The following is a 13,976-nucleotide window of genomic DNA, read 5'->3' as shown; positions in this document are numbered from 1 at the left end:
GACAGCAGGCCGGGTGTGGTGGCTCACACCTGTAATCCCAGCACTTTGGGAGGCCAAGGCAAGCAGATCATGAGCTCAGGAGTTTGAAACCAGCCTGGCCAACATAGTGAAACCCCCTCTCCACTAAAGATAAAAGAAAAAAAGGAGCCGCTGTCATTGCCATGACCCACAGTAACCAGCAAGAGCTCACCCGCCAGAAGAATATGAAAAAGCAGAGCAACTCGGCTAAGGGAAAGTGCCGAGGTGACGGGCTTTCTGCTGCCACCCGCAAGCAGAGGGACTCGGAGATCATGCAGCAGAAGCAGAAAAAGGCAAACAAGAAGAAGGAGGAACCCAAGTAGCTTTGTGGCTTCGTGTCCAACCCTCTTGCCCTTCACCTGTGTGCCTGGACCAGTCCCACCACGCTCATGTTCCTCTGTAGTGCTCACAGGTCCCAGCACCGATGGCATTCCCTTTGCCCTGAGTCTGCAGCGGGTCCCTTTTGTGCTTCCTTCCCCTCAGGTAGCCTCTCTCCCTCTGGGCCACTCCCGGGGATGAGGGGGTTACCCCTTCCCAGTGTTTTTTATTCCTGTGGGGCTCACCCCAAAGTATTAAAAGTAGCTAAGTAAAAAAAAAAAAAAAAATTAGCTGGGTGTGGTGGTGCACTCCTATAATCCCAGCTACCTGCGAGACTGAGGCAGGAGAGTCACTTGAAGCCAGGAGGTGGAGGTTGCAGTGAGCTGAGATTGCACCATTGCACTTCAACTTGGGTGACAGGGTGAGATGCCATCTCAAAAAAAAAAAAAAAAAAAAAAAAAAAGACAGCCGACTTCTTTTTGATTTTCTTTCTTCTTTTTTTATTTTGGGGGGACATAGTCTCACTCTGTGGCAAAGGCTGGAGTGCAGTGGCATGATCTTGGCTCACTGCAACCTCCACCTCCTGGGTTCAGGTGATTCTCGTGCCTCAGCCTCTTGAGTAGCTGGGATTACAGGCTAAATTTCATATTTTTAGTAGAGATGGGGTTTCAGCATGTTGGCTAGGCTGGTCTTGAACTCCTGACCTCAGGTTGTCTGCCCTTCCTGGCCTCCTAAAGTGCTAGGATTACAGGCATGAATCACTGCCCCTGGCTGCAGACTTCTTGGCCGCATACTTCTTGGCCACAGACTTCTTTTTGAAAACAATGAAAGCCAGAAGACAATGGAATAACATCTTTTAAACACTGAAGGAAAAAAATTGTCATCCTAGAATTCTATACCCAACGAAAGTAGCTTTCAAAAATGAAGGGGAAATAAAAACTTTTCAGACAGTTAAAATGTCAAGAATCACCAGAATACTTGCATTATAAAAAATGGTGACTGAAGTCCTTCAAACAGAAAGAAAATTATACTAGATAGAAATCTGAATCTATACAAAGCAATTTAAGAACTCTAGAAATGGGGAGTTCTATCTAATAAATGAATAAGGAATGACGGAATGGAGTAACAAAATTTTGTATGCTCTAATGAATTAATGAATCTAGGTAATGATCAACAATGACTGACAATGTGACGAAAAGAAGCAACTGGGTGGTATTACATACTAGCAATGTGAAGTAATATTGCCAAAAAATAAGAAGAAAAAGAGGTAATAACCAAACCTGACTCTGGCCACTAGTTCTAACTACCAATTTACTAGCTTTACAAGGGACAGAGAAACATATTAAATGACACCACTGTGTTTTAATTATTTTAAAACTCCAGATTTGGAAAATTCTGTAAGATAAACAATCAGATTTTGTTCATTAAAAAAAGTGCAAGGGGAGAGAGAGAGAGAGAGATTTACACACAGAACTATAAACAAGAGACTTCAGAGACATATCAATTAATCACAATATATAGATCTTGTTTAGATTTCTATTTCAGGGCCGGGCGAGGTGGCTCAAGCCTGTAATCCCAGCACTTTGGGAGGCCGAGGCGGGTGGATCACGAGGTCAAGAGATCGAGACCATCCTGGTCAACACGGTGAAACCCCGTCTCTACTAAAAATACAAAAAATTAGCTGGGCATGGTGGCGCGTGACTGTAATCCCAGCTACTCAGGAGGCTGAGGAAGGAGAATTGCCTGAACCCAGGAGGCGGAGGTTGCGGTGAGCCGAGATCGTGCCATTGCACTCCAGCCTGGGTAACAAGAGCGAAACTCCGTCCCCCCAAAAAAAAAAAAAAAGAATTAGTGAAGAAAAAAAAGTTACCCATGCCAATAGAGGTGGAAGCTTGCCCCAAGGGGTGGGGACAGCATAGGCAAAGGCATCCTCTTTAGTGAGGGGGCGACAGTTTAGTAGTTACAGGAGAAAGGACACCTGCTGCAAAAACATCCTCTTACTTTCCCTCTGGGCTAGAGCTGGCTGTGGTGCTCTGGTTTCTGAGAAAGGAAAATGCAGCATATTGACATGGAGACTATTTCTGTCTACTTCTGGCTTCCCTGGGTGTAGCAGGAACCTAAGGGTGGGGGAGAAGTGTTACTGAGGGATTTCAAGGCCACTCTCAGCAACAAGGGAAAAGGACCTGGTGGTTTGGGTGGAGCAGAGGCTTTGAGTACATTGATCTCATCCCACTCTCCCAGCTCTGCCCTGGGATTGGAAGACAAGGAAGGAGAGGTATGGCATGAAGAAGAGGAAAGTAAAGAGGGAAGTGAAGAGAGGAAAAAAGGGGGGCAAGAGGGGAGAGAGGGAGGGGCTGAAGTTAGAGCTCAGGATGTGTTTAGTTGTTTTAAAGTAGCAACTGACTTAGGGCCCTGAAACAGTAGATAGAAGACGGGCATAGTGGCTTGTTGCTCTTGTAATCTCCGTGACTCAGGAGGCCGAGGCAGGAGGATTGCTTGAGGCCAGGAGTTTGAGACCAGCCTGGGCAACATAGTGAGACCCCGTCTCTGAAAAAAAAAAAAAAAAATAGCTGGGTGTGGTAGTGCGGCCTGTAGACCCAGTTACTTGGGAGGCTGAAGTGGGAGGATGGCTTGAGCCCAGGAGTTAGAGGCTGCAGAGAGCTATGATAACACCACTGCACTCCAGCCTGGGTGATAGAGCAAGACCCTGTCTCTAAAAAACAACCAAACCCCCACAGGTAGAATGCTACTCTGTCTCCTCTCCCTACTTACTTCTGTTCAGAGGCAAAGTAGGGGTGTAAGGAGGGATAAAGGGGATCCTCTAGCTGCAGAGATTGAAGAATTTGCTCAAGGTTGACGGGACAAGCCAGGGGACCTGACCCCATGTATCCACGGCCACCCAAGGTGAACGATGTATGCCATGGTACCTTTGTCCTGTGGTTTTCTGTTTTACCAAGATGCACAGTGAGAGATAATAATAATCTTATTAAACATTATTGAGTACTTACTATGCCAGGCCCTATTCCAGGTGTTTCCTTATTAACTCATTTCATCTTGTCAAGAGGCCTTTGAGGAAGTACAATTATTACTAGACCCACCTAATAAATGAGTTAACTGAGCCCAGAGAGGTTAGGTAACTTTCTTAAGGTCACACAGATATTACGTGGCCCAGATGTAATTGAACCTAAGAAAAGTCTAGTTCCAGAGCACTTGCTCTTCACAACTATCCAGAATGGTATTGGTGACCTGACCAAGCCTAGTATGACCTCAGCCCCTCCCCGAGACGGAGCTTTAGAAAGGCTCCACCTTCTTTTCCCAGAGCAGTTGGGGCCCAGGGCTGGAATGAAGTCTTCTCAGTGTTCTAGAAGAGACCCTGGAGCAGCACTAAAAAAGCCACCCTGTGTATGAAAGGCTGGTAGGGCCCCAAGGCTGGGGGAGAGTGTGCCAAAAACAATAGCGTGCCTGCCCTGAACTGTTCTGAAGCTGCACAGCCCGGACGTCGGGCTGGCTCGTCCATGATTCTTATCAGCTCTGTAGCATTCCCACCTCGGCACAGTCCGAGGGAGCCCAGGAAGGCGCTGTCCCAGGCAGCACTCTGCGGGGTGGCGGGGCGGGGGAAGCGTGGAGCTCGGGAAGGCCCGTATGTGAATCCCGGCCTGGCTTTTGGTGGGCAGCTGGGTCCCCTCCCCAGGTTCTGGCAGAACACCCTTGAACAATTTCGCCTGAAATAGCATAAGAACTTCTTTCCTATTTTTTTCCAGGCTTTTGGATGAAATTATATTTTACAAATGACTCATTATTATATTTATAGCTTCTCTCCAAATGATTCAAATTGTGGTTTGTCGCCTCCCTGTCTCTCAGCTCCCCCCAGCTCGACAGGAAAAAGTGCTGTTTACTGTATGGCCAGGTGTGGCTGCGAGAGGGCTTTGCCTCTCCCTGTAATTACGTTTGCCTAAGCCCTGACAAGCACCCCGGCATATTTAGCCATGAGCAGCCTTTGTTCCAGCACGTTGTGGGGAGGCAGCCTCCGACATTAGCTGGGCTTGGAATCTGCTCCTGTAGGAAGAGCATGTGTGTGGTGGGGGCTGGGGGAGTGAGGACCGTAGGGGAGGCTGGGACAGAGGGGGCCTTTGTGAGGGCAGAGGCTGGAGGAGCTGGGCTGCAGCTCCTCCCTCAGAGCGCCCTATGAGAAGGCTGGGGTGGGCTAGCCCCGGGGGCCTCTGAAGAAACATATTTCTCCCCACCCCCAGCCTCCGTGGAGGAGCTGAGAGGGTCATGGTGGAGAAGCTGGTGGCTCATACGTTCCAGGCTGTGCTAGCCTCCGGCCAGTGACACTCCACGGTTTTTTGTGAGGAGCCACTCTGGCTCTTTCCAGAATGGGGGGATCTTGAATTCTCTCCCCCTTTCTAGGAAGCTCTTGGTCACAGTGATGGCTCAGCCCCCCCACCCCTCCCTGCCACCCAGCTCCAAGGAAGGTGTGGTAAGGTTAGAGCAGCTTGCTCTTAAACAGGCTGCCTTTGAGGGGAGGGGTGGAGAAGAGGTTGGGATGAGACCCCATTTGTAGAAACAGTTTATTCCATTGGTCACCCGTGGGATCAAAGTCCTCTGGGCCTGCCCCCGGCGGGGTACTGAGTAAAGTTAAAATCCCATAAAATGGAAAAGAACATTTTGCAATTCATGGTGATATTCTCAGAGCCCACAAAGACCCTCTGCCTCTCTGGGTCCTCGGAGCTGGGGCGTGGTGACCCGCAGACTCCCCTGGCTGGCCTGGATTGAAGGCTGTGGGGCCACAGCAAGGACAGGCCACCCTGAGTGTCCTGAGGCCCGGGAGGCAAGCAGGGAAACAGGCTGCTCGATGAGAGAAGGGCTTTGTGGGAAATCTCTCCATTCTCCTCCCTTGACTTTAAGTGAAAAGCCAGCTCCTGTACGTTGCAGATTCTGCAGCTGTGGTGCCGCGCAGCTTGGGAGGCTCGGCTGGATAAGGTCGGAGCCTGGAATTGTCTGTGATCCAAGCCCTGGGCCCCGGTCGTGCCCCTAGACACAACCCCAGCCCGGGTTCCTGAGTCTGCTTCCATTTTCACTTCTTGGCACTGCCTGTGTGAGTGGGAAGGGGACTGGGAAGGAGTTGATGTGGGAATGGGTGTGGACGAGCATGACGTCATTGTTGGTGAAATCAGTCTGAAGCCCTAACCAGATGACTTCCATCTGGGCTGAGCTGGGTCACTATGAGGCGTGTGAGATGGGCCTGAGTGTGGCCGGGGACTACAGGGACCTCTGCCTCTGACTCTGGGTGCTCCCCAGAGGTGGGAGGGGACAGCTGCAAGAAGGACAGAAGAGGGTCCTGGTAAGGCAGGGGAGGCTAGAGGGAGAAAGGATGTGGACTTACCTGGGCTGTGGGGACCTGAACTTCTTCCTTAGGCCTGAGGGAGAGAGACTTCTTGGCAAGAAGTGCTGCCTCCTACATCCCAAGGGACCAGAGCCAGGGCAGCAGGACTGGCTGGCAACCAGACTGAGGGGCAGCTAATGCCACCGTCTGAAGCCTCCATCAGGCCACCGTCTTTTATGAGACTGTGATCTCGTATCCACCCTACTCATGCTATCACCTTTTCATTTGTCTTTTGACAGTCAACATGCCCAAATGCTGTGAACGTTATGAGAGGGCGCCATTGGGCACATGCAGCGCCTCCCTCTGTCCCTTTCCCACTCCTGCTCAGAACCCACTCCTCAACTCCGAGAAGCAGGCAGTGGGCACCCTGTGGACAAACCTGGATATTGGCTCTGAATAAAAGCGAATCATTGGGAAAATCAGTGTCTCAATAAACTGGGGTTTCCTAGTAGAGACCGGACGGTGAAGGCCCTTGCTTCATCCATCTTTGAAGAGGATGATGATTTAGGGTTATTGGCCCATGATCAAAGTAGTGTTTCTAGGTTGTATTTACTGAGGTATTTGCCAGCTACCTCCTTAGTTCCAGGTAGCAACTTCCTTCTTATGTCTGAGATGTTTAAGAGATGATGAAACTGTTAAAACACGAGCTCTGAGTGAAGAGACCCCTAAACAGGTTTTGTGTGAGGAACATGGCTGTTTATTCACCAGGGTGCGGGTGGGCTGAGTCCGAAAACAGAGTCAGCAAAGGCGGGTGGATAGGAGTTGGTTTTATAGGTTGTGGGGAAGGCAGTGGAAAATTACAGGAGTTACAGTTTAGGGCGTTTTTTTGCAAGCTGGGAGGGGGTCGTAGGTTTGCAAGCTGGGACGGGTTGTAGGGCGTGGAGTCAGGAGGTTGGCCAAGGTCAGTTCAAAGTCCAATGGACTTGTCAATCGGGGCCGGAATAGGAAACAATAGAAGAATGTCTCAAGTTAGGCGCTGCAAGGGTTGATCATTTCTTCCAGGAACTCATCTGGGGTGTACATGCAGGTCACACAGATTACCATGCCATTCATGGTCCCGTCAGACCTTACAGAAACCAGCTTGCACACTTCTCAAAGTGTGTTCACATCCATTATTTCACTGGGGACCAGCTATTATCTTCTCTATTTTCTTTATAAGGATATTGAGAGAGAGATGAAATCACTTGCCCAAAGCTAGTTAACAACTGAACTAGGCTTAAAACCAGCATCTGAAGGCTCTAATTCCAGTGGCAGCAGCTGTGTGCTTCTTCTGTTTCCTCTCAGTTTGGAAGGGGAGCATAAAGTCTACAGCCACAAGGGTGGAGTCAGCAGAAGGATGATTGACCACCGAGCCTGAGGCAGGTGAGGCTGATCTCCTGAGCACAGGATCTCTGCAGTTGTTCACAGAAATGATATGATCCAAAGTTGCTGAGGGAAAAGCCCCTATTTGTGCAATTAACTGCAGGTCTCTCTTGAGGTCAGAATAAATGTTATAGACCTTGTTTATTTTTATTGTGGTAAGGTATATATAATGTAACCTGTGCTGTTTTTGCCGGGCATGGTGGCTCATGCCTGTAATCCCAGCATTTTGGGAGGCCGAGGCAGGCAGATCACCTGAGGTCAGGAGTTCGGGACCAGCCTGGCCAACATGGTAAACCCTGTGTCTACTAAAAATACAAAAATCAGCCGGGCATGGCGGCAGGTGCCTGTAATCCCAGCTACTCAGGAGACTGAGGCAGAAGAATCACTAGAACCAGGGAGGCAGGGGTTGCCGTGAGCCGTATCGTACTATTGCACTCCAGGCTGGGTGACAGAGCGAGGCTGTTTAAAAACAAAATAAAATGTACCACTTTTACGTGTACCGTTTAGTGGCACTAAGTACATTCACACTGTTGTGCAACCATCATCATTTTCCATCTTTTGTATCTTCCCCAACTGAAACCCCACACCTACTAAGCCACAGCTCCCCCTTCTCCCCTCCCCAGCTCCTGGTGACCACCATTCTACTTTCTGTCCCTGGGAATTTGGCTCCTCTAGGTACTTATGCAAGGGGACTCATACAGTATTTGTGCTTTTGTATCTGTTTCATGTTGACTTATTTTTAATTAGATCACCATTTTCAAGTGCAGCAGGAATGCTGGTTAGTGATGTGCCGTGCCTATACAGGAGTAAAGGAAAGAAAGAACAAAAAGGAAAAAGAAAACAGGAACATTTTGGGGTGGATTTCTTGACTGTCAGGGGTACCAGATGTAAGGGGGCGGCAGTGGGGGGTGGATAGGAAGAAAGTGTTACATAGAAAACAAAATGCTGTGCTTTATCATTCCACGGGTGGGCTGGCATTTATCCTGGAGGTAGATGTTTTGAGGATTATGCTATGATCAACTCTGACAGGGAAGCGCTCTGGTAAGAACAATGAGACTTTCTGGGCATGTGGAAGGCAAGACAAATTGTTTTGCAAGAAGAATCCCCAGGAACTTGGAGTTTGGGTAGAAGGCTGTAGAAGAGAAGAGAAAGGTTGGAGAGAAGATGGTTTAAGTTGGGACTTAGGGAACAGTGAGAAGTTTTCTGAGGTGGGAGATGGTTGGTGAACTTTCAGGGTAATGTCTATTCACAGATTTTCATTTGCTTACTGTCATTCTTTCTCTATGACCCCTAACCTTGAGTAAAAGTCTGCTGCTGTGTGAGCTGGGGGTGGCTGGGATCATGCCCAGAGAGGGCTGAGCAGAGGGTGATAAAGAGGGGGTGGGAGAGGAGAGCAGCTTCGGGAGGAGGTGCAGATGGAGGCTGAGAGGCGGGAAGCAGGGAGTCCGAGCCAGAGGTCACCAGAGGAAGCACAAACCTTCTGAGAATCTTGGCATCCGAAAGCTGGGGGGTGGTGGCAAGATTTGAGAGGGACTGCAAGGTTGGGGGGACACATGATGGAGTCCCTATACTTAGGTGAATGGGGCTGGAGTCGCCACTTGGATATTATAGGGCAGGCACGCCAGTTAGACAGCCCAAAGGAAGGAGTGGATGGATTTCTCTTGGAGACCGTTAGCAACATTTGGACGAGGCACAGCCCAGGTAATGAGGAAGTCCCTGTAGTTCAGCTCACTGTCTCCAAGATTTCCAGATACACCGAGAAGAGGACTGTGTTTCTCAAAACAGAGATGGAGGTAGAACCAAAGCCAAGCCCAGAACATGTCTCAAGCTTTCAAAACAACATTCTCTTTAAAATCATCTGAAAGCAGAGATGTATGGCAGGTGACATAAGCTTTTTTGTGTGTGTGTGAGACGGAGTCTCACTCTTCACCCAGTTTGGAGTGTAGTGGTGCAATCTCAGCTCACTTTAACCTCTGCCTCCCAGGTTCAAATGACTGTCTCGCCTCAGCCTCCTGAGTACCTGGGACTACATGTCTGCACCACCACGCCTGGCTAATTTTTGTATTTTTAGTAGAGACAGGGTTTCACCGTGTTGGCCAGGCTGGTCTTGAACTCTTGGCCTCAATCGATCTGCCTGCTTTGGCCTCCCAAAGTGCTGGTATTACAGGCGTGAGCCACTGTGCCCAGCCAACATATGCTTTTTGTATCCACCAGACATAGCAGGAATCCAGTGAGAAGGTTGGGCTGCTCCCACCAGAACCTGGAGGAGCCTGGCATGAAGAGTGAGCCGTGCATCATGTTGCTGGGAATGCTTGGTGATTCTCTGGCCAGGTCCTGGGCTAAGTGTGGGCCGGGGATGGAGCCCTGCCTGGAATCAGTGATGCATCCTGAAATCTCTGGACCAGGCTGCATGGTGACGGAGACCACGATGAGGCTGGCCGAGGACATTTCTCTCTGGTCCTCTCCAGCCTTGGCCCTGAGAACCAAGGCTCTAGGCTCATCTGGCTAGATTGATCCTGTTTTAGGCCCAGCCCAGCATCCTTTTGTTACTTGGGACCTGGGGAGAAAGGCCTGGCTTGGCTCACACTTGAGGAGGTTTGCCAAATGTGTTAGTTACCACTAAAAGCTTGTAAACCTGGGGTGCAGGATGCCATGGGGGCCTGGGCTGGCTCGAGGATGTGCTGTTTAGAAGTTCCAGAAGTTCCCTGCCGGCTGGGAGGGAAGAATGTCTCTGCAGAGTGAGAGGCAAGCCTGTCCTGGGCCTGGGCCAGCTTTCCCTCTTGCGGGCCCCTCTGCTCCGGGGGAGCTGCGTGTTCCCTTCTACTCAGGCAGCTTGGGAAAGACCAGAGGCCCTTTCAGGGAAGGGAGAAAAAGGGAAACAGGCCTGAAATGACTGTCGTGAAAGCCCACTTCTGAGCTTCAGCCCAGAGCACAAATGGATTTTCTCCTCAGTTATGAGAACGTGGAGAGTTCCAGAGGTTGCTCAGGGAAGTCTAGAGCCTCAGAGCTCAGGTACTAGGAGGACCTTGAAGACCAGTTAGGACAGCCCCCTCATTTTACTGGAAGGCTAATTTGAAACAGAATGGAATTTGGCAGGGGCTGGAATGCCTTTTTTCTTCTGAGGCTTCATTTCCTGAAAGAAACAGTGTCCATGATGAGCTGATTTCACTAATTCACTCATTGCATTTTTTTTTAAAACCTCAGCTGTCCAGATCTGGCTTCTTTGGAAGGTAACAGAGTTTGTGGCTTCCAGGGTGTTTTCAGTTTGGGGCCATAATTTTTGTTTGTTCATTTAAAATATTTGTTCACCACAGGCTTATTGCCAGGTCTTCCTATGCACAGCATCAGGCTGTGCTTGTGAATGGCCAAGGGAAGCTGGAAATAGGCGAAATCAGGAATATACTAGAATAAGGCAGGGGCTGGTGTGGTCTAGGAGGGTTAGAAGGTAGAGGCTGGCAGACCTGGGATTAAGGGTGGTGTTTGGGCACCCTCAGTGAGGAGACTTCATAGCTACGGAAGAGACCAAGAGACCCTGGATAGACATCTGTGCAGGGCCCAGGGACTCAGGACCCCCTGTGGATGCAGCTGAGCAGCACCAGGAGGGCTCTGAGATGGACAGGCCCCTGGCACAGGAAGCTTCAGAAAGAGGAGGGCTGCACTGGGGCAGCCAGGCATATCAGGAAGAGAACTCAAAAAAAAAAAAAAGGAAAGAGAGACAGAAAGCGGGTGGCACAGAGTGAAGTGGGGCCTGAATTAATTATAAATGGTGGTGGCTGTATCTTTTTTTGGGAGGGGCCCAGGAGGCTGCCAACTTTGATCTCATTTTTCAGGACATGCCTTTAGGTTACCTCTTCTATCCACCACTCAATCACCAGAGAGTTAGTGCCTTCTGACAGAAGCAGCTCTTGGCAGAACACACGAGACATAAGCAGCTGGGGCTGGGGCAACACCTGCGAGGGGTGGGCTGGGAAAGAGACAGACATACGCTGGTGCAGGCGAGGAAAGTCTATCATAGCCTCCTGTCCTGGGAGGCAGAGTGGAGGGGCGAGCGGCAGGGTTTGGGGAGGGGCCATCTCTGTCTTATTCACATGGTAGTCCCAGTGCCTAGCTCAGTGCCAGGCAGGCCTTAAATAACCAAATCATCAAATAACAGAATGAGTGAAATCAGCATATGTCTGAACACACAGAGTGCCATCCTCTCAAATCCCTATGTTAACCTGTATTTTTCTTCTTCAGGATTTATGGAATAATCGGGAATCTTTGCCTACCGTGAGCTTTTCCCTTTAGGAAGGTTCTTCTCATTGGTGGTGTGACAGAGGGCACTGAAGCTGTATTCCTGCAGTGATCTTAGCATAAAGACCCTCCATCTAACAGGGAAAGGGCGGGTGGGAGGAGGGCCAGGAGGCCCTCCTAGAGCGCAGCTGGCTGTGCAGGATGCGGAGGGTGGGCTGGTACAGAGGCTGAGGGCGGAGGTCAGGGTGAGAGGAGGCATTAGCAGCTTTGTTAATTGCATTATACCTTTCCTCCAGGTGAGACAACACTAGGCTTATGCCTCATCCTCAGCAGGTGACCAAAGGAGGAAAATAAAACAGAACTTCCACATGCTCTCTGGTGAGCTGGAACCCCTGGTACTGGTTGCTCTGAGAAGCCATGGGTTTTCTTCCTTGGACAATTTCAGAGCCCATCATTATGGTTTACGGAAAGGAAGTGGTGCTGAGAGAGACCCCTGCTTCTCCTGCCAGCTCTTCTCCCTTGAGAAAGCCCCTCCACTTCTCCTGAGCTTGGTTTCAGAAGTGATGGTTCATCCTCTCCCGTTGGGAGTCCTTCCGGGATGGGCTCCATGTATTCCTCCAGCGGCAGGGGGATGGTTGAGATGACCTTTTCAGGTCACTCAGGAAATCTTCCAGTTTCTCAGGATGATCTAAGCATCTCCCTTTCCTTTAGAAGCTGTCAGAGCTAACTCCGCGTGGGCGTGGGCTCCTGGCAGCTACCTCACCTCCCCTCCAATATTTAAAAGATCTATGCTGGTTCTTAGGGCTTCCTAATCACAGGCCCTTTTATTCTGGGCTCTGCCTGAAAGGCCACATCCGTTTTTTCCTGAAAGCTAGCTAGGTCCTCTGGGCTAAACACGACCGCCCCACAGCTCTAGAAATGGCTGATTTTCGTTATGCCCTTTCCAACCAGATTATTTCTTAAATTGCTCTCCCCCGGCTGGGTGTTCTGGGACACAAACGCTAGTGTGTGGGATCCCCGGCTTTCCTTTCTCCCTGAGCAGCTGGGGGAGAGCCTCAGTTTCTCCTGGCCTGCGGGCAGCAGCCGACCCAGCCTAGGGAATGGGCCTCGTGTACTCTCGGGGGCCCAGGACTGCGGGGCCGCGCCGAGGACCCTCTGAAAGGCAGACCACCACGAGGCAGCGTGCACACTGCCGCGCCCCGGAGCCCGCCGCCGCCTGTCCCCGCGTCTGAGGTCCACAGGAAGAGCGGCGGCAACGCGCGCCCCGGAGGAGGCTTTGTGAACCCAGGCTTGGCGCGCCCCCCGCGCGCGCCCCTCACAGGCAGCCGGGGCCAGCCTGCCGCCGGGGCCCCTCTGGGAAGGGCTCGGAGGCGACGCGGGGAGGGGGCCAGGGGAGGAGGGAGCGTTCCTGCAAATCACATGATTTTCCCGCTTATATAAATCACAGCTTGTTTTTCTCAACCGGGTGCAGACTTAAAGGTGCAGTGTCTCCTTTCTGTCCCAGGGGCAGAGGTTCCCCAGGGTGCTTTTGACGACCCCTGAGCTGGGCTGGGGTGGTTTCACCAAGGAGGGTACAGGGTTCAGAGTTCAGGAACCTCCACCCCATCCCCCATCCCGGGATGTTTCCTTTTAGCTCGGGACCAGGGAGGGGCATGGAAATCCGATCGCCAAATCAGCAGGCAGAGCCGCGCTGGGGCGGCCTCCAGCGCCTCGCCTCGGTCAGCGATCGTTCTGGAGACCAGCGATGCCCGTGGGGGACCCTCAGCTGAGGGTTACATTGAAATTGGCCTGTGGCAGATTTGCGGTGGCCAAGAGTAGACTTCTAAGGGTGATGCTTAACGTTCTGACTAGCCCTGGCTGTTTGTTTGAGGCCAAGTTATGTGGGAAGAAAAACGAACTCAACACATGTATCCAGCACCTATCATCTACCTATTAGGCACTGTAGGGAGAAACCAAGACCTTTTAGACAGTCCTCACCTCCAAGTGGTTTATAGTATTTAGGTGATGAAATACGTAGGTATAGACATAGAGGCAGACATGAAATAGAGATTAAATAGCAGCTGGGTGCAGTGGCTCACGCCTGTAATCCCAGCACTTTCAGAGGTCCAGGCGGGCGGATCAGCTGAGGTCGGCAGTTCGAGACCAGCCTGGCTAACATGGTGAAACCTTGTCTCTACTAAAAATACATTAGCCAGGTGTGGTGGTGCATGCCTGTAATCCCAGCTACTCGGGAGGTTGAGGCAGGAAAATCGATTGAACCTAGGAGGCGGAGGTAGTGGTGTGCCAAGATTGCACCACTGCTCTCCAGGCTGGGCAACAAGAGCAAAACTCTGTCTCAAAAAAAAGGAAAAAGATTAAATAGCACCAGTCAGTTTCAATGCCTATTCTAGGCTAAACAGAAGAGAGTTACAAGGCAATGCATAATTACTTGCTTGATCAACAGTACAGATAATGAGTCCTGCAGGCCTTGGGAGGAGGGCCCGGGAGGCCCTGACTGACAGGTGGCCAGAGGCAGGCAGGGGACAGGCAGCTGGGGGAGGAGGGACTGCAAGTGTCAGGAGGGGAGAAAGGAGCATTATGTTGGAGCAATCTCTTTGCTAAACTGAGGAATTGGGGAGAGGAGGAGTGGGGGGTGAGGCTGGGAAGCTGTGGGGAGGCC

The 13,976-nt window shown here is 50.8% G+C and overlaps 1 protein-coding gene and 1 pseudogene across 3 annotated transcripts in view; both read left to right on the top strand.

Annotated features, from left to right (window-relative positions):
• Window positions 1-12,795, top strand: part of LOC116558834 — a 32,337-nt gene extending 19,542 nt beyond the window's left edge. The window contains exons 2-3 of one of the 3 annotated variants that reach the window (XM_032289071.1): window positions 11,376-11,465; window positions 11,614-12,795. In XM_032289071.1, the coding sequence (XP_032144962.1) occupies window positions 11,376-11,410 (35 nt within the window). In that variant the 3' untranslated portion in view covers window positions 11,411-11,465; window positions 11,614-12,795. Of the gene's footprint in view, window positions 1-11,320; window positions 11,470-11,613 lie in introns of all 3 variants that reach the window. The other 2 variants (XM_032289081.1, XM_032289062.1) reach the window with 2 other exon arrangements.
• On the top strand, window positions 152-406 carry LOC116558843 (annotated as a pseudogene).
• Window positions 12,796-13,976: the final 1,181 nt, after the last annotated feature.

The sequence above is a fragment of the Sapajus apella genome, unplaced genomic scaffold (assembly GCF_009761245.1).
Source record: "Sapajus apella isolate SASKATOON/1434 unplaced genomic scaffold, GSC_monkey_1.0 scaffold2, whole genome shotgun sequence".
NCBI classification, from domain to species: Eukaryota; Metazoa; Chordata; class Mammalia; order Primates; family Cebidae; genus Sapajus; species Sapajus apella.
This window is presented reverse-complemented; position numbering and strand designations above follow the sequence as displayed.